The 24,385-nt window shown below is 37.9% G+C and overlaps 1 protein-coding gene across 4 annotated transcripts in view; it reads right to left on the bottom strand.

Annotated features, from left to right (window-relative positions):
* Nucleotides 1-15,561, bottom strand: part of Fbxo11 (F-box protein 11) — an 84,369-nt gene extending 68,808 nt beyond the window's left edge. The window contains exon 1 of one of the 4 annotated variants that reach the window (XM_046424612.2): nucleotides 14,570-15,561. In XM_046424612.2, the coding sequence (XP_046280568.1) occupies nucleotides 14,570-14,789 (220 nt within the window). In that variant the 5' untranslated portion in view covers nucleotides 14,790-15,561. Of the gene's footprint in view, nucleotides 1-5,434; nucleotides 6,383-14,174; nucleotides 14,350-14,569 lie in introns of those variants that run through there. The other 3 variants (XM_046424622.2, XM_046424632.2, XM_058573281.1) reach the window with 3 other exon arrangements.
* Between the last annotated feature and the right edge of the window lie 8,824 nt (nucleotides 15,562-24,385).

Raw genomic sequence — 24,385 nt, 5'->3', positions numbered from 1 at the left:
ACTTCCTAAAAAAATTATCTAAGCCAATTATAATCCTAAAGTTACTGTGACTACAAATACTGAAAATATTTATAAATTAATAAGCAGTTAAAACATACAGCATTGAAAAACATAAGTTTTCAAATTTAAAATGATAGAACTGTCATCAACCAAGAAGTATGAATTCCCATAATCAAAACTATTAAATTATAACTTTTTAATTAATTTGTATTTTGTTAAGAACACTTAGCATGAGATTTAGTTTTTTGTTTTTTCGGTGCAATACTAGAGATTGAACCCAAGGCCTCAAGCCAGGGCTTTACCACTGAGCTACATTCCCAGTTCTACACTCTTAAAATTTTAAGTGTACAATACTGTATTGTTTATTATATGAACAAAATGCTATAGCAGATCTCTAGAAATTATTTACTGTGCTTAATTGAAACATTATGCTTTTTAATAAACTCCTCAATGCCCCCTCCGTCCAGCTGCTGGAAATCTCATTAGTATTTATCTTTCTGTGACTGGTTTATTTTACTTTACTTATTTTACATAATGTCCTCAAGATACATCAATGTCATTGTATATTACAAAACTTCCTTATTTTAAAAGGCTAAATAATATTCCACTGTATGTTTTTACATCTGCTTCACCCATTCTTATGTCAATAAACATGTGGGTTGTCTTCACATCTTTGCTATTATTAGTAGTACTGCTATAACATGGAACTGCCAGTATCTCCTCCAGATCCTGATTTCAATTCTTTTGGATAAATACTCATAAGTGGAACTAATGAATAACAGGTCTAACACACCCAGCTCTCCAACCCAGGGCTGGAGATTAAACCCAGGACCTCATGCATACTTGCATATTAGGCAAGTGCTGTTATCACTGTATCACTGAGCCACATTCTCAACAATATTTCTATTTTTAATTTTTTAAGGAATCTCCATATTGTTTTCTATGACAGCTACACCAATTTGCATTTCCATCAACAGAGTACAAGGGTTTCAATACTCAATATCCTAACACATGTCTCCCCCCCCCCCCCTTTTCCAAGGGTAGGATGATGCTCTGGATTGAACCCAGGCCTTGCATGTGCTCTACTACTGAGTCACACCCCTAGCCCTCCCAATCTTTTGCTTGTTTTGATAACCACCATCCTAACAGAGATGAGGAAATATCTCATTGTGGTTTGGATTTGCATTTCCCTGATAAGTGACATCAATTTTTTTTTCAGACTTGTGTCTTCCTCAGAGAAATATCTATTCAAGTTCTTAGCCCATTTTTTTTTTTAAATAGGGCCACTAGTTTTTCTGCTACTGGGTTGTAGGAGTTCCTTAAATATTTTGGTGATTAACACTGAGTCAGATATAAGGTTTGTATATTTTCTCCCATTCCATAGGTTGTTTTTTCACTGTTGGTTATATCCTTTTGCTGTGCAGAAGCTTTTTACTTTGATGTAATCCCACTTGTCTATTTTTGCTTCTGTTGTCATATTCATGAAATTACTGCCAAGACCAATGAATGTCATGAAGCTTCTTCCACCTTCTAATTCCATATACAGTATTGGAAAAAAAAACAGATCTAAGAGTAACAAAAATTATCTCACCTGTACGTCCCAAGATACTACTACCTAATATCTTGCCAAAATTTTTTGACCTTTTACGAAATCGAGAGTATGTATTCCTAGTTTCATTTTGTATGTTAACATATATCTTACTTTACATTTTTCTAGACCCACAAAAAAATGTAACTTTACATATCCTGGTCAAGCTCCCTATATCCAGATCTCCCATCCGTTTTTCAACCAACAGAAATTTCAGCTAAGAGGTTTTCAAATCAAGTGACAATGACACAAAAATACATTATAGGTTTCCTGTAAAATGTCACAATGGAAATATTAAGATGAATTAATAAGATTCATAAAGTTACCCTGGGAGTTAGTTATTTGGTATATGAGATTATTAGATGCTTTGAGGAATCTTAAGTGTTATTTTTTAACTACAATCAAAGTGCTTAGAATATAGCAACATATAATTTAATATAAACCTATCCTCCTACCTCCAATTTCTAGATATAAGGGCAAAACAATGAGCATAAAGAAGGGCATTACATTAATGACCCTGACTTTGCAAGTATTTCTTTAGTTGGGCACATGTTTCTTTTCAAATCATGTACATAAAAATTTGAAAACTTAGCTTAATTGTTGGGCTAAAACTCTGCTTCAATCACTTGAAGTGTGACAAAAAAGTAGTCAAAAATGATTAAAAGACAGAGTATAGGGGGTCATAACAAATCATCTTAATAAAGTTTCACAGAAAGCTCTTAACAAAGTTTAGTTTTCAAAATAGCCTAGGATCAAGGGAACAAATGCAAGTCTAGTTCTTTAAACATACCTGGAGATACACAAGTTTAGATACAGACTAATAGAATATATGTGTATCTGACACAGGCAGAAAAATATAGGCTGGCTCAAGAGATACACTATTGATTGATCAATGGAAATGTTAACTTCTACTTGTTACAAGAAAAGAGCATGAGGGAAAAAATGAGAAGACAATAAAATCAGTACCATAAAGCTTATTTGTAATTCATCCTGATTTCAATTTTATTTAAATTCAGCTTTAAGTTCTATAAAGACAAGAACTATGTTTATATAGTAACTAACAAATTCAAATCATGCTGATTTAAACTAACTTAAATAATGCAGAAAGAATCTTAGAGCATGTCAGAAGTCATCTTATTCAAAAAGCCCCTAATTAAGAAATCCCTTTGAAAAAACAAGAAGTGGGGCCAGGTGTGAGAGGCTGAAGCAGGAGGAAGATCACAAGTTCAAAGCTAGCCTCAGCAAGACCCTGTTTCAAAATCAAAAATAAAAAGGGCCTGAGAATGTAGTTTGATCCCCAGTACCACACACACACACAAATAAATTAATTAAAAGCAACAAACAAACAAACCAGAGGAAGAGCCACTCTAAAATCAACCCAGGTTCCTTACCCACGAATGTAAGGGCAACATTTACTGAATGGAACTGTGTAAATTAATAAAAATAATAGTCTTCTTTACACTGCTTTTTCTGGACAAAGAGCAACTGTTAGCAATGCACTGCCAAGTGCTGAAGGAGCAGATGGAAATTAAAACATCTTTCTCCTTTTGTACGTAAGTATACCATATCATCAATTTCAAGCAAGTAGTTCCTTAAGAACAGCCCCATCTGATATTCTCAAGGAATACTTGTATCATAGAGAGTAAAAGTTCATATGCCGTGAGCACTTTAGCACCAAGCTTTCACTTGAAGAACAATTTATCAAGGATGCTAGCAGAGGCACTTTTTCATCTTTCTCCTACACATCAGGAACGGATAGATCTGGTTAAATACTAGGAAAACATCTTTGAAAGCAAACTGTGCCTCAAATTTTTTGTGAAATTTTTAAATAAGATAATAAAAGGCAATCAAAGATAATTAGAAAACCAAAAATGAAATGAAATAATTGATCAAATAATTACTACATATTTTTAAATGAGTTTGAAAGGATAGGCTTAAAAAGAATAAGAAAGTTTCCAAATTTAAATGAACAAAAATATTTATAACCATTTTGGTAGCAAAAGTAATAGATTTTGAATGAAGGCTCAGAATCACATGCTAAAGTCCATTTTTTTTTTTAATGCCTAAACATAAAAAAGATATCCTCCTGCCTCAAAACAACATAACTTGCAATCTCTGGGGAAAATTGAAGTGTACAAGGTTGATAGGTAAACTTTCTGATCACTGGGGAAAACTTTCCTCAGGTTTTAAAACTGTATTCTTACAAAAACAATTAAAATTAAAGAAACCTACTAAAACTTTTCCCAAAGTTTAAAAGATTAAAATTTGTACATAAATTATTAGCAGATGAGCCAAACACAGTAGTGCACACCTGTTGACCCAGCTACTCAGGAGGCTCAGGTTAGAGGATCACTTGAGCCCAAGAGTTCAAGGCTAGTGAGATCCTACCTCTTAAAAAAAAAAAAAAAAAGAAAAGAAAAAAAAAGCACACAAAAAGTGTTTAAGATAACTTAGTGTATTTTAATATCAAAAGTAGCTATCTGCCAAAAGAAGAGAAAAGAACATGGCTGTCCACACTGTTTTATGTGGATTAACTGTTAGCTCCAAGACTGAACTGTTGTTATACAAGAGCAAACACACCAAGAAATTAAAAAACAAAAACAAACAAGTACTGATTTTTTAAACAGAATCATCCTTTCTAGTCAACGGTTTTAGCAACATAATTATGAAAGGCCATATTCATATGTCTTAGAGCCAAGCAAAAACAACTCTAAGATCTCTATGCCCATAAGTTGTAAAATGGATAAATTGTAGTGTATTCATACATTGTAATATTAAACAGCAACAAAAAAACGAATAAACTAATGCTACCAGCAACAACATGTATATAGCTCACAAATATTAAGGGCAAGAACCAGACACATGGGAGTACACACTGGGCAGTTGGATTTACATAAAGTTCAAAAACAGGTACAACTAATCCAAGCAATAAGAAAGAAGGGGCTGGGAACAGTAACTGGGAAGGCCCTTAAAGGGAACTTCTAGGATTCTGGTCTACATATCACTGGTTACACAGCTATGTATACTTTGTGAAAAGTCATCAAACTGTATACCAATGACTTGTGCACTTCAATTTAAAATTTTAATTTAAAAAATATTAATAAAATTCTATAATTTAACTATAAAATTATATCTATAGCCCATATACATATAAAATGCAGATTTTCTAATTCAAATGACCATTGCTTATTTAAATGACCTGTATATACTACCACACCTACTGCTCCAACTCTACTTTTCTCCCACTTAAAAAAAAGGAAGAAAAGTAAAATGGTGCATGCCTGTAATCCCAGAGGTTTGGGAAACTAGGGCAGGAGAATCACAAGTTCAAAGCTAGCCTCAGCAACTTAGTGAGGCCCTGTCTCAAAACAAAAATAAAAAGGGCTAGGGATGGGCTGGGGTTGTAGCTCAGCAGTAGAGTGCTTGCCTGGCATATATTCGGCATTGGGTTCAATCCTCAGCACCACATAAAAATAAATAAATAATAAAAGGGTTGGGGACGTGGCTCAGTGGTTGAGTACCCCCTCAAACTCTTGGCACCAAATAAATAAGAAAAAGAAAAAAGAAAAAAACTTGAAGAAAACAAATGAAGTCACAGCTTATCTCTTTAACTGGGCCTAAAATACTAACATTTGAGAAGTAATCATAATCAGACTCTTAAAAATGCACATGTCTTTCAGAGGATTAGGAGGTTACCAGTCATTCATATGCAAATGTGAATAGTTCAATGGCTACTTTTAACATACACCCAACCTTAATATTAAAAAAAGAAAAGTGATTTCACTATTTCCTTTACTATAAGATCACTTTATGAAAAATACTAAATTTCAAAATATAGTGCCATACCTCTCTTCCCATTTCTTTCAAACAAGTTATCTTTGATCTTTCCTTGCTGCCATGATATAACTTGGAAAGACTCCTACTTTTCAATTTGAAACTTCATTCACTTTTAATTCTCCTGAAAGCCTATTTTTTTCAAAAAAAAAAAAAAGATGCATTAATTGTGTAAGAAACAATTACGACTGACATATATACACCAATCCCACCTATTTCAAAGTTATATGCTCTTCCTTTACACCCTAAACCCTTCCTCTTCAGTGTTATATAAAACCATGTATTCATATGTATTTGTGTATACACACAATGTTATAAAACAATGGATACAAGATACAAAAACCAATGGTTGAGTACAGAAAAAGAATTCTCACTCAAAACTAGAATACTTGCAAGAAAGCACCTAAACCCAAGTAGAACTGGCAAATCAGCAAAGACTAATCTGATTCAAGTCAGATGACTATGTTATGGTACTAAAGAAACCAATGCTAATGGTTGAGCCTACATAGTAGCCAGTTAATTCCACATTAAAGAAAAAATTTCAACAATGATTTTGCCAGGACCCAACTCAGCCATTTGGAAAATGAATTTTCTTGTTCATTATAGAGGTATATAGCTAAACTGAGATTATCATCATTACCAGAAAAGTAATTTAAAGTACAGATTCTTAATCCATATCCAACCTTCAAATAATTTCTAAACTTGAGAAAACAAAAACCTCTTTACAAAATTGATGAGTGCCACTTTTCTCTTATGAGACAAGGAAGTATTATTCCTTAATAGTTTTTAATATTTAGTCACCAGATAGGAAAATTGCTTTTAATAATTTACCTCTTTTTTGAACATAATTCCACAATTATGTTAAAAGAGCAAAACATTTAACAGTTGGATTTCTAGAAATTGGGAGAATAAGCAATAAACATACAGAACTTACACTTGCTTTACTTGAAATGTTTTAAAATAAAATTAATGTTTTTCAAAGTAAAGTTAATAACTTTGATATTTGCTTAAAGCCAAAATAAATTAACATAAAGGAAATTAGTTTCATTTCTTTACTTTCTAAGGATTAAATTTAAACATACATCTTATGCTAACCAAACATATAAAAACTCTAAGCTACACATACAATACGCTAAACTCTGGTAAAGGAAGGATATTTAGTCCACAAACCAGTCAAAATTACTAATGAAATCTAACACTATTATTTAACTTACATTTTCCCTTCCTTAAATAGTCCATCTGTAGCCATGAGCTAAAATGACTTAACACCCTTTATTCAAAACTTATGAGTAATTCAGGGGAAATCAACCCTTCTTTGTGCAATAAGTGCTTAGTGATCTCATCAAGGCACTGGAAGAAAAAGCATGCTGATCAATCAGTGTAGGCTCTTGAGACAAATTTACATGAGAGGCAAAACTATGATAAGAAGGTTACTTGGAAAATGTGAACTCAGATGATTCAACAATTAATGGCATCAAACTAATGTTATCTTTTTCCAAGTGATAGATGGGATAGGACAGAAGACAGACATGCTGTAAGGGCAAGGTACTCCCTCCTCTTAAAGTAGTGGAAACAGATTACCAAATGTGTTTTGCTAGCTCAACTTGTTTATGGAGTGACTGGGTGATCAAAATCAAATTTTGAAAAATTTTCCAGCTACTTCCTAAGGATCTTACTGCTAGGTAACTAGGATACTCAGTTTCCTAATTTGTTAAAAAACAAAAAATAAAACAATGAGCTGGGGCTGGAACTATATAGCATGTAACAGAGTGCTTGCTAGTATATATGAGGCACTAAGTTAGATCCCCAGCACCACATTAAAAATAAATATATAAAATAAAGGCATTCTGTCCATACACAACTACATTGAAAGAAAAATGAGCTGGGCACAGTGTTACACACCTGTAATCCCACTGGCTCAGGAGACTGAGGCCAAGAGAATGGCAAAATCAAAGCCAGCCTCAGCAACTTAGCCAGAGATGCTAAGCAACTTATTAAGACCTTGTCTCAAAATAAAAACGTAAAACAGGTTGGGGATGTTGCTGAGTGGTTAAGCGCCTTTGGGTTCAATCCCCAGTACCCCCCCCCCAAAAAAAAAAGGAATGACAACATCTACTTTACAGACTTGCTGAAAGGGTTAAATGACACAACTGTGACTACCTGGAATAGACTCTAGCACAGAGCAGAAACAGTTAAATGTTTATTATCCCAAATACCTATTTTTGTTTTCTTATTCTTCTGTGAAAGAATATTTTAATTCATTAGATATAAGACTACTTATTTACAATTACAAATCAGTCTAAGTTTATACCAAATCATCTAGATATTACATTTTGGAATATACCAGAAACACAACACATTTTGTCTCTTGGGTTTAATTTTATATACAGTTGATCCAAAACCTCATTATTTCAAGAGCTGTCATTTTCTGAATATTTATCATGTGCTAGGTGCTTTACTATCTTTTATCTGTACAATTATTCTAAGGCAAGTCTTATCCCAATTTTAAAGATTAGAAACACAGAGAGGTTAAGACTGCCTACCCAATGTCAAGCAGGTAATTAGCTCAGATCTCTGTGTATCATACTACCCAATTGTCTCATTCCTTGTATTTTGTGTCTTCATAATTTATTTTCAGAGGGTAACAACTAAATTTGGAGGGAAACGGTACCTTGTCAAGAAACTCATATACTAACCAGAGTTATTTGGAAAATAATAATGCAACTCAAATAGCAAATAAATTAATGAGATGGAAAGTCGAAAACAGAATAATGCTTCAGAGATAGGAGACAAGATAAACACACAAAAAAGAGTAACTTGTTAGTTAAAAATAAATAGGGGGGCTGGGGTTGTGGATCAGCAGAATGATTGCCTAACACATGCAAGGCACTGGGTTTGATCCTCAGCACCACATAAAAATACATACATAAAATAAAGATATTGTGTCCACCTACAACTAAAATTTTTTTAAAAAAATAAATAGGGAGGCAAAAAGAGATCTCATATTAAAAATAACTCATTTGTATACCAGTTATTTTTAGAGTTAAAATATACATAAGAAAAATTAAAAGTTGAGAAAACATATCTGGTCCGGTTCTCTGTATCCATGGGTTTCATACATTAGAATTCAACCAATCATGGATTGAAAATATTGAGTAAAAAAAAGTTTATACTGAACATGTACAAAACTTTTTCCCTGTCATTATTCTCTAAACAATATATGTAGTAACAACTATTTACATAGCATTTACATAGTATTGGGTATTACAAGTAATCTAGAGATGATTTGCAGCATATGAGAAGATATGCAGAGGTTATATGCAAATTCTGTACCATGTCATTTTATGTAATGGACTTGAGTGTCTGCAGATTTTGGTGAGTATGTGTGTGTTCTACAATCAATCCCCCAAGGATACTAATGATTATACTCACTATTCTTGAATTCTGCCAAATCTAAGTGGGTTGATAAGAGGGGGAAAGGGAGACCTAAGAAGTCAGGATATACTGGTGGTTGTTGCCTTACCTGAGAGTTCTCTTAAGCTGGTTAGCCTTGCTGTGGGTTTGCCAGAATTCCAAGTAAAGAGAAAAGCAGTACTAGGACAGCTTTTAGGCCTGATCAGAGGAACTTCAACATTAACACTGATAGTACCCAATTTGTATCCTTCAAATTATTTCTATGCTCTGAAAAACAGGCTCTCTTTTGCTGAAAAAATAAAAAAAATTAAATACACTTCTCTCACAGGACACATTCTGAAGATTAAGCCACCAGATGGGAGAGTAGTGCCCCACAGAACTTAATTCCTAAACAGGGAAAATCATGTTTCTTGTCCAGAACTACTCTATTAAGGTTGCACAGGTTATTTTATGAGCAGTGTAAGAACCTAAAAGTAAAGTATCATAAGCTAGTACAATTCCATGGAAGGTATTAACTAGGCTACCTGTTTAAAAGACCAACAAGTATACTAGCTATTCACATAATATGAATATGTAGCTCCATCAGAAATATTTTATGCAATGCTATATGTTCTGAAAGAAATTCTAGAATTCCATGGTCATAGGTGAGATTTTTTTATCCCACAAATATAGGACATAGACTGATTTACTCTATAATTGTTTCAGACTACAAGTTTATAGCCAAATCTATTAATATATGACATTTGCCAAATTTCTCAAACTACATCACTAAATTTTCAGCACTTCAAACAGTCCTATGCTTTCCCAGTTAACTAGAGAAAAAAATTTTACACCTATTTTCAAAATCTTCCATGCAAAGATTATTTTCAGAACTCAAATTTTATTTTTTATTAAAACATAAAGAATGAAAAACTAATAATAGTGACTGCATCCAGGTAGAAGAATTTAACAGTTGGCTCAGCAACTCAGTGAGGACCTAAGCAACTCACTGAAACCCTGTCTTCGTTTTGTTTTTTTTTGGTACTGGGGACTGAACCTAAGGGTGCTTAATCACTGAGCCACATCTCCAGCCCTTTTTATTTTTTATTTTGAGACAGGGTCTCACTAAATTGCTTATGTCCTCAATAAGTCACTGAGGTTGGTCTTGAACTCTTAATCCTCCTGCCTTAGCTTCCGGAATCACTGGGATTACAGGTGTATGCCACCATGCCAGGCACTATGAGACCCTGTCTTAAAAAGGGCTTGGAATAAAATGTCTCTGGATTTAATCCCTAGTCCCCCATCCAAAAAAAAAAAAAAAAAGAATTTAATAACTGTAGGCAGATAAAAGAAAGGGACTTTCAAATTTTAAACTATATACATTTATAATCTATTCAAAGAAATTAATTTTAACTAAAAACTACTGATTACTACATAGCAGTTCAGCACACTTTTAAGTTTGCCCATACTTCTAAGGAAAAAAATTTAAAAAACAGATTCCAAGGATAAAGAAGTTAAACTGAGAACAGGTGGCAAAAGCTCAATCCTTCTAGAATTTTAAAACATAACAAGGGTACATAAACAAAAGAAATAAAATCATTGTTAAAAAGTCATCTATACTCCCATGTTTACTGCAGCACTATTCACAATAGCCAAGAAATGGAAACAATCTTAAGTGTCCATTAACTGATGAATCGACAGAGAATATGCTATACACACACACACACACACACACACACACACACACGAATACTATCCAGTCATTAAAAAACATGAAATTCTGTCATTTCTTTAGCAACATGGATGGAACTGGACATCATTATGTTAAGTGAAACAGACCAGGCACAGAAAGAAAAATACTACATGATCTCAATCATATGTGGAATCTACAAAGGTTGATCTCATAGAAGTTGAGAGTAGAACAGTAATTACTAGAAGCTGAGCAGATTTGAGGGAAGGAAAAAAGAAAAGGTTGGTTAATGGTACTAAGACACAGAAAAGAGAAATGAGTTCTGGTATTCTACTGCATAGTAGGGTGACTACAAATGACAACAATGCCTCACATACTCCAAAAAGGCTAGAAAAAATGAGTTTCAATGTTTTCACCACAGAGAAATGATAAATATTCGAGGAGACAGATAGCACTTACCCTAACTTGAACAATACATGATGTAAACATGTATTGAAAAAAAAATCACATGGGATCCCATAAATATGTACAATTTTCATGTATCAAAAATACAAAATAAGCCAGGCATGGTGGCTAAGGCTGTGCTTGTAATCCCAGCAGCTTGGATGGCCGAGGCAGGAGGAACTCTAGTTCAAAGCCAGCCTCAGCAACTTCGGGAGGCACTAAGCAACTCAGTGAGCCCCCCCACCCCAAAAAATAAAAATTTTTAAACTGGGTGGAGCTTGGAATGTGGCTCAGTGGTTAAGCCCCCCTGGGTTAATCTCCAGTACCAAAAATATATTTGTGTGTGTGTGTGTATGTATGTATGTGTATGTATGTGTGTGTGTGTGTGTGTGGTGTGTGTATATATATATATATAAATAAAATATACAAATATTATAGACACAATACCACACTACTTTCAGTTTCATTAACTGATGGAATATATTACCAAATTGTGACCATATGGAACACAAACTATTTTCTACTAGTTTAAAGTGGTATGAAATCTGAAACTCAGAAACTTTTTTTCTTGTGGTGCTGGCAACGATTGAACCCAGGGCCTCATGCATGATAGGCAAGTGGTTTACCACTGAGCTATATCTCCAGCCCCCCAAACTCAGGAATTTTAAGTCTAAGAAGGCTAATGAGCAGTATTCAGTCTTAAGACAACAAACAGACCACTTAAGATAGCATGAATGAAGACAACATTCCATGAAATACCCGGGCCAGTATTTAGTTTCTTTCTCTTCAAACACTGGTATTACATGTAAGAGAAAGTCTGTGTGTGTGCAACATAAATATGTTATGTATATGTAAATATATTTAAACGTGTTATCAAGTTTTTATTCCAGTTAACCTGTGGGTGAGAAAGCAGCTAAAAACTAGGGTGCTAAAATTTTTCTTTGAAAGCCTAAAGCACATGATTTTAAATATATTGAACTAACCTTAAAACAGTGAGTCTCATTTTGATTTCCTACCGGAAAGTTGGCTGGTCCACTATTATGTAATTCTATCCAAGACTAACGCAAGAGTTACATGCTCACCAAGAGTTAGTAAAAGGTTTGGGGAGGCGGGGGCGGGGGCACACACTTGTTTTAGCTTTAGTTCCTTAATAACCTTATCAAATTAAATCCAGCATATTCTTAAACAAATACCAAAAACAAAACCTCTTTTCCAAACTAGAAGTAGTGATACTCTTTATGTTCCATAAAACTTAAGATAATGTTCTTCTTAGCTAACTTTTGAACATTATGTGACTTTCCTATTTTAAAAATGTAATCAAAATGCCAATTTTTCAAAAAATGGTCTATTTTAACTAAGTCCTGCAAAACTTTGATTATTTTAGTCTTTTAATTTTTCTTAATGTTTAATTCATTTTGAGGCCATTTATTTTCTCTTTGAGAGACTATTTTCCCTGAAGGCTAATCAGCAAGTTCTTTTCCCCTCAGTGCCAACACTGAACCTCCAGAATCTCCTGGCTGCAGCAAGGGAACAATCCTACAGTACAATTTCATTTACCACTTGGTTAGGTACATACTGAAATTCTGATTCATGAACATCATCTGTCAGTTTATGAATATCAATTAAAAAGAAAAGAAAACTACCACTAATTTGTTACTATCAACAACCAAGTCACTTTACTTCCAATTTAAGTACAAAGAGTTCAGTAGCTAATAATTTTGAAGAAAATTGTCCCAAAATCACCTGAACCAGGTTTGAAATTACACACAAACTGCAAAATGGAGATGCAGAATAAACATCTAAAAAATACACAATTGGAGTAAATTAAGTTTGGCTGAAATATTTTGATTCAGTGCTCATGTTATTAACAAATCACATATTGAAAAAGCTTACTGTAGTAGAAGAATCCTTAATATTAAATGCTAGCATTTCAATTTTGTCATTGTTTTCTCAAAAACACTTTAATATATGATCATACATAATAGTAATTCTGGAAAGAGACTTGAATATTTGAATGGAATACCAGAAGAACTGATATATGTGAAAGGAAATAATGAGACTCAAAATTTTTAAATATGCCAAGAAACTAGTAAACGCATCAAAGAATCATTAAAACATATTTACCAATTATGTTGCACAAGACTTCTAACTGGCTTAAAACATCTTTCAAGCAACATATAGCAAACTGTTTTCTCAAAGACTATCTGTAACAGTGACTACAGTAAAACCTATAAACTATTTTTCAGATTAACATCTTCACTGGTTAAATATTTGGATCAAAACAATGAAACAGTTTTTAAGGAAAGAATGTATAATTTTAAAAATGCCTTTAATTCTCTTCACCAACGGGGATGTGACAACCAACGCAAGTGAAATTAACCTTAATCCGGCAACTAAAACAGGCAAAATGTCTCCTAACAATTCTCCTCCTTAAAACAACAACCATACACAAAAAATACGGTATTGACCTCCACCCCACTGCAAGCAGCTAATTAATAAAGAGAATAGTTGTGTTTAGAGATCCAGGTGCAACACCTCTATTTCACAAACCTCCCAAAATAATCATATCATCCAAGTAAAGCTGAACATTATTTTTGCTAAAGCAGGAATCCAACCCCGGGGAGCCTCAGCCCTTAGACAATGGTGGTTACCAGACAGTGCTGCACAGTTGGGTCCAAATGACACATTTCACTAGGCCTTGGTCACAACACACACGCGAGCGCCCGCGCGCGCCCGCCCACACACACACACACACACACCCAAGAGGCCGGTTCTATGGAAGGGGTGTTCAAACCCCACTAGGAGATGGAGGGGAGCACCGCGGCGTGGAAGGGTAGCGAGGGGAGAAAACATCGAGGGGGTGCCGACAGAGCGGAAGGGTAACTGCACAGCACACGAGGGAGGGGGTGGAAATGGCCGATGGATTCTATATTTATTTATCTAAAGGACTCGATTTAACGGGTCTTTCCCAGAGGTTCTATAACTAAAGACAAACTACGCAGCAAACATCGTGGGGTTGGAAGAGGAGTCGCTGCTCCCCCTACCCCGTGACCGGGGGTGGGGGTGGGCCGGGAGAAACAAGTTCCCTGGCCAACACCACGGACCACTCGGATCCCCTCTCCCCCTCCTCCACAGGAAGGGGGAGGCGAAGAGAGAGAAAAGGGGAAAACAAGTTCCCCAGCCAACCCCACCGCCCCATCACTCCCAGCCATTCCCCCCACCTACCAACAGAAAGGGGGAGATCGGACCGTGGAAGGCGGCAGAAAAGGGGGAAATCCCACCCTTAGCCTTTCCTCCAGCCACCTACAGACTCCCACGGGGTCCGCAGACGAGGCGAGAAGCCCCAGGGAGGGGTGGGGGTGGAGGGTGCCGAGCCCCCGAAACCAAACAAAGCGCGGCCTGAGCAAGAGCCCAGGAGAGTCAGAAAGCCGCGGCTTTTCCTGACGGCCCGGCAGGGCCCGGGCTGACACTGCGGCACCACGGGACCCGCCTCCGCTCGGCCTCCGTCTCCCACCCCCGTAGCGCACAGGCCGCCCCCACCCGCCAGGGCTCCCCGTCCACCGTGCCCGGCCGGCCAGGCGCCCGAACCTGCGGGCGGCGGGGAGGGAGAGCGGCCTTACCCCGCTCGCCGGCGTTGTTCCGCTCCTGAGGCAGCGGCGGAGGCGGCGGTGGTGGCGGCGGAGGCTGCTGCTGCGGCGGCGGCGGAGGCTGCTGCTGCTGCGGCTGCTGCTGGGGCGGCTGCGGCGGCGGCTGCTGCGGTGGCTGCTGTTGCTGTTGCTGCACCGGGCGCGGCCGCGACACTCGCCTGGGTCTCCGGTTGGCGGCTCGGACGGAGTTCATTTGCCGGGCTGAGGTGGCGGCGTTGGCGGAGGGACACACACACTCACGCGCACACGCACAGCGAGCTCCGGGGCAGGAGAAGGGGGTGGGGAGGGGGAGGAATGAGAGGGGCGAGGGGAAGGGGAGATGGTGTGGGCGGAGGGGGCGAGCGGGACCCCGAGTCCAGAGAAAGGCCGGGGAGACAGACTGAGCCCGAGCGAGGACGGCCGGGCGGGCCTGGCGCACGGGGAAGGCCGAGGCCGCCGGGCGGGGCGGCCGCGAGGGACAGAGACAGAAAGACGGGCAGAGAGAGAGAAAGAAAGGGCGTCCGCCCGCTTGGGGATCCCGAGACGAAGCGCGGCGGCGGCGGCCGAGGAGACAGACCCGGGTCCCGCCGACTCCCGAGCGGCGTCTCCGGCGGCGGGGGGAGTGGGCGGGCGGGTGAGGAAGGGAGAAGGAGGAGAAGAGAGGGAGAACAGGGAGGGAGGGAGCGGGGGGCGCCCGGCTCTTTTTTTTCCCCTCTTCCTCCCCCCCACACCCCCTGAAAGAGATTTCTGCGAGGAATTTTTTTTTTCTTTCTTCGGCCTCTTCTCTCTCCTCCCCCCTTCTCTCCTCGGCGAAGGGGAAATGAGTGTAAAGGGAGGAGATTGGGGGAAAAAGAGGCGTCGTCGTTCCTCCTCCTTAAAGGAACCTTTCCTCCTCCTCCTCCTCAGCCCCGTTGCTGCTGCTTCTGCTGCTGCTCCGTGGCAGGAGGAGCCATTGACACCGCCGGAGCCTTCACTCTCGCCCAGTCGGTCCCTCCCCGCCGCGGGGCTGGCCAGGGGCGCGGGGGAGGGCCTCGGGCGGGGGGGAGGGGTGAATGGGCGGGGAATGCTGGAGGCGGGGATTCCGGCCAGAAGACCAATGGGGAGCGGCCATACAACCTTCGGGCCAATGGAACCTCTGCTCTTATCGCGAAGTCCCTTCCTTCAACGCCTTGTTTCCTCTCTTGGGTTTCTTCCCTCCCCCGCCGAGGAGGGGAAAAGAGGGAAGGGGGAGTGTGTCGGGGCGGGTGATAATGGGGAGGTATCAGGGCATATAATAGAGCTGGGGGTAGGCGAAGAGAGCGCCAGTGCGTAGCGACTGCTTGAGGAGAGGAGGTACTCGGAGGAAAGGGCGGGGGCTGCTGATGTAATGGGGAGAAGTGATTAATCCTTCATTTCGCCGTTTCACCCCCCCCACCCCCGATTTTTTAAGCGGAAAAAAGTGGAGCGAGGGAGCCAATCTTTGATAACTCCGGTGTTCTGGGGTGGGTAGTTTTAAAATATGAGCTGTAGGGAGCGCTAGAGGTTCTGTGCCCTTTAGCCCAGCTGAGGGTACTTGCAAATCTTTGAGATCTACTTAGCCGAGCTTTGAGGTTGGTAACCAAAGTTTGGAGTTGACTCTTAATCATAGTCATCTAAGCTTTCAGAAGGTTTTGACCTTTGGTCAGTTTGCTTTGGTTTTTGAAAAAATGGTCTATATGTACTATTCGAGAAGATAATATATGAGAGAAGAAATAAAGTAAATGTGTTGAGACAGATTTTTTATGTGATTTGCTTTTTTCCTTTTTTGTTATATATGAGAGAAAACAGGAGAAAATTTTAAAGGGTATTTTTATTTGGGGTAGGATTCTTTCAGAATTATTTCAGTAACACTTAGATTCCACACCCACAAACTCAAAAGAAAAGAAAACCCCAAGAGGCTTTATCTTTAGTATTTGTATCTGGTCCCCTCAGCATAATCTCTCCCCAAGGAAGACAGGTTTTGATTCCTTAGCTGCTGTTCTCAATTCTCTTTGCTCTCTTTTGTTTATCTTTTTTTTTTTTTTAAAGATGTGGTAAAACTATGAGCTTACCTCTCGATTCTCTGGTTTTCAGCTCTATTGGTGATTTTTCTCTCATTTGAGTTTCATCAATTGCTGCCTGGGTTTGAGACAGATAATTGTTAAAAGCATGATAGAAGGAGAGGCACAAGAGATGTAAGCCAGTATCATATAGTGTGTTTGAGTCCCAGATTTGATATGTGACTCTAGGCAAATTACTTCCATCATTCCAGACATTAGGGTTCCACTCCCTTTTAAGTAAGAACTTATTTTGTACTATATAATGGTGTTTCTAACTTTTTAAAGTTCTGTGTTTTGTTTTTATTATTTTTATTTATATATGACAGCAGAATGCATTACAATTCATATTACACATATAGAGCACAAATTTTTCATATCTCTGGTTGTATACAAAGTACATTCACACCAATTTGTGTCCTCATACATGTACTTTGGATAATGATGTCCATCACATTCCATCCTTGTTTCTGACCTCATGCCCCCTCCTTTCCTGTCTTACCCTCTGCCCTGTCTAGACTTCCTCTAGTCCTCCCATGTTCCCCTCCCTATGCCACTATGAATCCTCATACACTGCTGGTGGGACTGCAAATTGGTGCAGCCAATATGGAAAGCAGAATGGAGATTCCTTTGAAAATTGGGACTGGAACCACCATTTGACCCAGCTATCCCTGTCCTCTGTCTATACCCAAAGGACTTAAAAAGAGAATACTACAGGAACACAGCCACATCAATGTTTATAGCAGCACAATTCACAATAGCTAAACTGTGGAATCAACCTAGATGCCCTTCAGTAGATGAATGGATTAAAAAAAAAGTGGCATATATACACAATGGAATATTACTCAGCAATAAAAGAAAATAAAATCATGGCATTTGCAGGTAAATGGATGGAGTTAGAGAAGATAATGCTAAGTGAAGTTAGCCAATTCCAAAAAAACAAATTCCAAATGTTTTCTCTGATATAAAGTTCTGTGTTTTTGAGATGATCTATACTTGGTCCAGAAAATGGAGAAACTTACATCCAGGTTTCCTTTTCAAAAACATACTTGAAAAGGTCACCTATTAAAAAAAAAAAAAAAAAAAAAAAAAAAAACAGCTTGAAGAGCTTCAAACGTTTATGGTTGTTTGGCTAGGTGCAAATAAACACAGTTTTACATTTGTTTCAAATAAATATAAAAATACAGGGGGAATAAAAATACAGGAAAGTCACATGATAATAGTTACAATGTGTGTCCATATTTTTGATATTTCTAAAATTTTACTTTTATATTCAAGTACTTATTTGTTCCTTCCATGAATGAATAATATGTGAGGTGCTATGGGAAATATTGATAAAATAAATGGCATAGGGAGTTTGTATTCTAATGTGGTAGGGTTGAAGATTTACTTATTCAAATGTACAAAGAAAATGTAACTTGTTTGTTTTCTGTATTTTTTAACCTCAAGTCCATACAAGTCTCCTTCTTGTATGTCAGGAATTTCTTATCCAATTTATTTTATATAAGTATCATCTTTCAGATTTTCTCTCTTCTCTCCTTATTCCAAAATATGTATGGGGGAAGAGAGTTGTTGTATAAGGTATAGAGGGTGTCTTTTGTATATATCCTAATTTCTAAACCTACTATGACAGTTCTCTGGCCAATGGCAGTAAATGTGACTTCTTGTAATGTGACATTAGTTTTTCTATTTTGACAGTTTTCTGAAGATGAAAGTAAAGTGTCTTCAAAAAGGGAGTACCTTTTTTAAAATTTACATAGTGACTAGTGGGCTGGGAATTGCCCAGAGGCTTACATGGCATGAGGGAAGAGAATCTAAGCCATAAATGCCATGTTGTCCTAGGATGTAGTAGCTGATATGGTCTAAGAGTAGGGCTGCAAGCCTCAAGTAAAAAGGCTGGATGTGGTGGCACACACCTGTAATCCCAGCAACTCAGGACACTGAGGCAGAAGGATCCTAAGTTTGAAGCCAGCTCGAACAATTTAGCTGTCTCAAAATAAAAAAATAAAGAACCTGGAGATGTAGCTCAGTGGTAGAGGGCTTGCTTACCTAGCATGTGTGAGGCCCTGGGTTCAATCCATATACCTTAAAAAAAAAAAAAAAAGTAAAACTGGTTATTTCTGTCCTTCAGAAATGTCATAGTTTTTTTGTTGAAGTCCATACTGAGGCATTTCCCCCCTCCACACACTACAACATATTTACTGACCCCAGGTTTCCACAAGGCCATTGATCCTCTGGATGCCACTTTATCTTCTCACTGAGACCCATGGGCACTTCTGGATTTTCCAGATACTTCATGTAAGACTTGATGAACCAAGGACCTTGCTTTGGGCTTGTTGGACCATCTCACTTCTCCACTGTTGCATTAATTTCCTTGTGTCATATTAAGTATGGTGTCAAACTGAAAGAAGAGCTCCTAGAGGTCTTGACCTTTCAGAGGAATTCCCAGAAAAGCAAACCATTATCCCCAGCTCTTGACTTTCCTCATTATTTATGTGAATATGTCAACTACATATATTCAATTTTAGTTTCCACCCAGAGAAGGGAAGAAAGCACACTAGATCTTACTTTTTCCTTGTCCTCTTCTTTCCATCATCCTCTAGGGTTACAAAGGGCAAATTTTTCTCCTTGTATGTCAGAAACTTTTCTATGTGTACTATCTGTACTATGTCCTTTTCCAGATTTGTTCTGCTTCCTTTCTTGGAACCATGAGGGCTGATGAAGTACAAAAAAGAAACTAACAACAATGGATCTATGGGGAGATACTTAAGAAAATATTATGCTATTCCCATATTGCCACTTTCTACATATTTTTTTGTTTATTTCACAGGATTAAATGTTAGAGTCTTGTTTGTGCAAACGTGTTCAGAGCCATCTTAAAATTGTGGAACTTCGGGCTGGGGTTGTGGCTCAGTAGAACACTGGGCTAGCACGTGTGAGGCACTGGGTTCAATCCTCAGCACCACATACAAATAAATAAAATAAAGATATTGTGTCCATGTATAAAAGAATATTCAAAAAAATTGTGGAACTTGGGAGTTTTTAGAATGGGCCTTGGAGATCATGTAATCTCATTTCTGTATTTTACAGGAAAACTAGGGGAGATGGCAAAACCAAATTCCATTACACTACTTAGTAGCAAAACTATTGTCTGTCAATCCAGTGTTTTTTCCATTCACAGGTATTATAGATCCCTAATTCTGGTGAAAACCCAAAATACTACAGCCAGTTTGATCTATTACCAGGTCTTATTAGCAAGTAATCCTGTCAATTAGCTATCATGGAAGATATATACATATATATATATATATATATATATATATATATATATATATATATATATATATGAGAACAGAAGAAAAATTTAAAGGATATTTTTATTTGGGGTAGGAGTCTTCCAGAATTATTTCAGTAACTCTTAGCATAATTTCAGAGGCCTGAATTCCCTCAGGGTTTGCTCTCTCTTCAAGAACATTTGTGTTTGTTTTCCTGAACTAATTACTGGTACTTAACAGGTTAGTGTACTTAAAATTATTTGTTTGTAAAACCTATCACAATAGCAGTGTAGAAAATAAGCTCTTTAACCATTTTAATACCTGGCAGGTGATATTTACTATGATTTTTAAATTATAATTTTTGCCATTTCAAAGATTCATCTTCCCTTTCCTCTGTCATTCCATCATCTAGTTCCAAGCCATCAGCACTCAGTCAGTTACATAAGACACCTCGAAGCTGCTCACTCCTTTTATGTCATTTAAGAAATTAGTTTGATCTGAATATGGTTCCCTACAGGAATAACCAGCTCTGTTTAAAATATCCTCGTTAGAGTATGAATGACTTATCTCACTAAGCTGTAAAAATCCATTCTTTAGTACATGCTCAGATAATATTTTATCAGCTAGGTAGTGAAAATTAACTTGGAACTAAGGATTTAAATTTAATGTATGTATGGGAAAACCTGGTAAGCACACAATTCAGTGATACTCATAATAGGGGTTATCTTTAAAGAATTATGGAATCTATCTTTAATACTCTTCCCTAGGGAATAATGCAGACACAGTACTATTAAAAGAAATTAATTATGTTCAAAATTTAGGATGGGCTGTGATATATGGGTATAAATTTTATTTTTGCTTTTTAAAAGAAGAACCAATTTTAAGTGTTGAGAGAGACTAAGCCAAAACAATAAAAGTATGTCCAATTATTGAAGTCCTGGTAGGTGACAGAAATGTGTGCAGATGTGAGTGGGAGACAAAGAGAGAGTTCTGCCACTTACTGGCTATCTAACCTTGGGCAAATTCCTCAGCCTCTGTGCTTATTTCTGTGTCTGCAAAATGGGATGATAACAGTCCTCATTTTGTGGGATTGTCATGATAGTTAAGTAATGAATACCTATAAAATGCTTAAAACAGTGCATGGTGCATAGTAAAGACTCAGTAAACTGTTATCCTTTTTTTAAAATTTCTGATGCTGGTATTTCAGGGATGAATTTCAAGATTACATGGATATTGTAATAGGGAAGCAGGTATACTCTTATAAGGAAATATGCCTAGAAAATGAATAAGATTATACAATTTTTAACAAAGTACAGGAAAAAACAACACCAAAGGAAAGAGGCAGAATAAAAATGGGTATAGATGAGACTGATGGGAGGAGACCTGTACAATTCTCTACTCAAGCAATAATGGAATTTGTAGTAGATCCAGAATACCCTAATGTTTTTTCACTATCAGAACCTCTCAAGAAAGAGTCAAAGGAGTAGGTCAAGAAATAAATGCATAGGTTTAGAGCGGGGGGGTGGGGTGGGAGCCATCCGTTGAAGGTTTGTGTTAGAGAAAGAATTGCATCCACTTAAGTAGCAGGTTGAAATTTAAACATTCATCTGGGCCTCCTTGAAAGTAGTAAATGATCGAAACACATGGAATAGGAATAGACAAAGAAATGGCACAAAGTAATATACACAGTAGCATAAGTTACTCAAAGGCTAGAGAATCCAAAAGTTAAAGGAAGAAGACATGTCAGAGCACACCACTGTGCTCTTGAGATTATGGCCTGTGGAAGCATCAATAGCAACTTCAGATTAGGGAATCTGTTGAGAGTGATTATCCAACCAATACACATTTTAGAAAAGAGGGTCTTGGAAGCAGGATTAATAGACCTAAGGAGTTCTAAACAGGAAACAATGGTAGCAGATGTGTCATAAGGTTTTAAGTTCCTGCTGTGGATGAAGAAATCTTTGGAAGACATCCACCGTCTGGAAGTGTAGACTGCTGGGTTGCCTAGTGTAAATGTGGGATGTTATGTTCACACATGGGAGAGGAAGATGTGTCATTAGATAGAAACCAGAATAGGATCAATCCAGCATTGTGCTTCCAGACCAGAAACACAAGGCTCAAAATGGAAATAGAAATAGAAATATTCAAATTATGGGGAAAGGAAATGAAGAGAAAAAAGGAACACTTGGGAATGATCTAGACATCATTGTAGATGCTACCACTTAAAACCTCCTCATGTTTCTTTGTAATTAATAGGGCCTTATACTTATTCATGAATTCCTCTTGGATGGATGAAACTTGCATGTGTTGCTTTGGGTGGTGTAAGCTGGATGAAGAAATGTAATTTCCTAGAAAAAAAAAATGAGGTTGGTGAGGGGATGACAATGATGTTGTATGGAAGTCAACTATATCCTTACTAAGGTGTACATTGCAGATATCTCTTGGGGAAATCTATTCCAATTGAATTTAAATTCACTAACAGTAGTTGGAGAATGATGTTTGGGGGTTTTGGTACTAGAGATTGAACCCAGGGGCACTTTACCATTGAGTTACATCTATAGTCCTTTTTATTTTGAGATAGGGTCTCACTAAGTTCCTGAGGCTGGCCTTGAACTTGCCATCCTCCTGCCTTAGTCTCCCTAGTAGCTGGGATTATATGCATGTGCCACTGTACCTGGTAGAAAACTGATATGTCCTAATAGGCATCCTGGCAAGGCAGAAATCAAGAAGATGTTCTCTCTCCATCTTTTATTCCCTGTGGGTTATTCTCTTTCCCCCAGCTATTTGATAGGCAACAGGAACAAATTTCTATACACTAGGTTCTAGAGCAGCAGTTTGCTTGCAAAATGCTATCACTGCAGGAATTATGTCTGCTTCCACATCAATGAGATACAAGAGATTTGGGTGGATCACTTCAATTTTGAAGGTACTGACAGTTACCTGTTGTAATAGAAGATGTAGTAGCCATGGAAGAACCTAGAAACCCCAGGTATTTGGAGAGAGAATCTTGTGACAGAGACTGCAAAAAAATCAAGAAAAAAGGGAGAGGAATATCAAGCTTTAAGGTCTTTGGAGTTCAGTTTACAATAGGAAGAGGAGTTCATTTTTGGACTTGAATTGTCCTGGGAATTTAATAATGGAAAGGTCTCCTCATTGTTTAATTGTTTTTTTGCCACTTTTTTTTTTTGTTGTTGTTGTTTGACTTTTAAAAGTCATCCTTTGACCAATTTGGACAATATTAGTAAGCACAATTTCAAGTACAAAATAGAGTGTGAATATTTGATCTAGGGTGCAGTATGGCCTTAAAGTTAAATTGATTCATGACCTATTCTGTTCTGGCCCACTGCAGAAAATCTTGGGAGGAACAACTTAACTATGCAAGAAGGAAGCTACAGCAAGAATCAATGGTAAAAACTAAGGTTGTTGCCAATCTCTCCTAGTTGGACAGTTCTAGCTGAACAGGGATTTGTTTTTTAAGCCTAGCTGTAGAGAATATAATAATAGGGCTTGTAGGGGTAAGGAGTAGTTCAGCATCTCTCCTTGCACTTTCTCCAGAACTCCTCTAAACTGCCTCCGATCCCATCTTATAGGATCTTATTATATAGAAAAAGTGACTAGGGGGTTGGGGTTGTAGCTCAGTGGTAGAGCACTTGCCTAGCATGCAGGAGACACTGTGTTCGATCCCCAGCACCATATAAACAAACTAAATAAAATAAAGGTATTGTGTTAAAAAAAAGTGACTAGACAGAGACAATAAAGACACTTCAATAGAGGGGGGATCATGACACTGAAAAGCACTCACTTTAATTTCCTATAGGCCCTAATACCTGCTTTTTAAATTTCCTACCATTACGAGCAGCAGGCTGATTTGTATATTTTTCTCCAAGTAGTAAAAAAGACAAGAGAGTGTTGAGAGGAAGTGGGTGGGTTAGCTTTCTTGAGGAACCCCTGTTCTCCTTTTTCCTTTACTTCCAACTCCATGGTTCTGGCAAGCCAGTCTCATCCTGACACCTGGTGGTGTGGGTGAACTTGCACTTGGCTATTGATATCTCTCCACCTAAGACTTTTTCTTATCCTAGGTGTCATGCCTTTTTTCTCTGACACACTTGAGGGATTCACAGATTTAGTTTTGGAGTTGGAAAAGAAAGAAATAGTGTGTCCGTGGGTTCGATCCAATACTACAAGAAGAAGAAATTAGGGCATTTGCTTGTTTATTATTAAAATGGTAGTGGGGTCCCAACAACTTGGGAGCCTGAAGAGGAGGATTGCAAGTTCAAAGCCAGCCTCAGCAATTTAGCAAGGCCCTAAGCAATTTAGTGAGACTGTCCCTAAAAAAAAAATTTAAAAAGGGCTAGGGATGCAATGCTTAGTGGTTAATCATCTCTGGGTTCAATCTCCATTTAAAAAAAATTTTTTTGAGGTTAAAATGGTACTGGGGTACTCGGGGTAGATACAGATGTACACACTCTGTCAGGGGAATC

This window comes from Marmota monax, unplaced genomic scaffold, assembly GCF_021218885.2.
Source record: "Marmota monax isolate L192 unplaced genomic scaffold, Marmota_monax_Labrador192_F-V1.1 WCK01_AAM20220418_F8-fsc00015, whole genome shotgun sequence".
Lineage (NCBI taxonomy): Eukaryota > Metazoa > Chordata > Mammalia > Rodentia > Sciuridae > Marmota > Marmota monax.
This window is presented reverse-complemented; position numbering and strand designations above follow the sequence as displayed.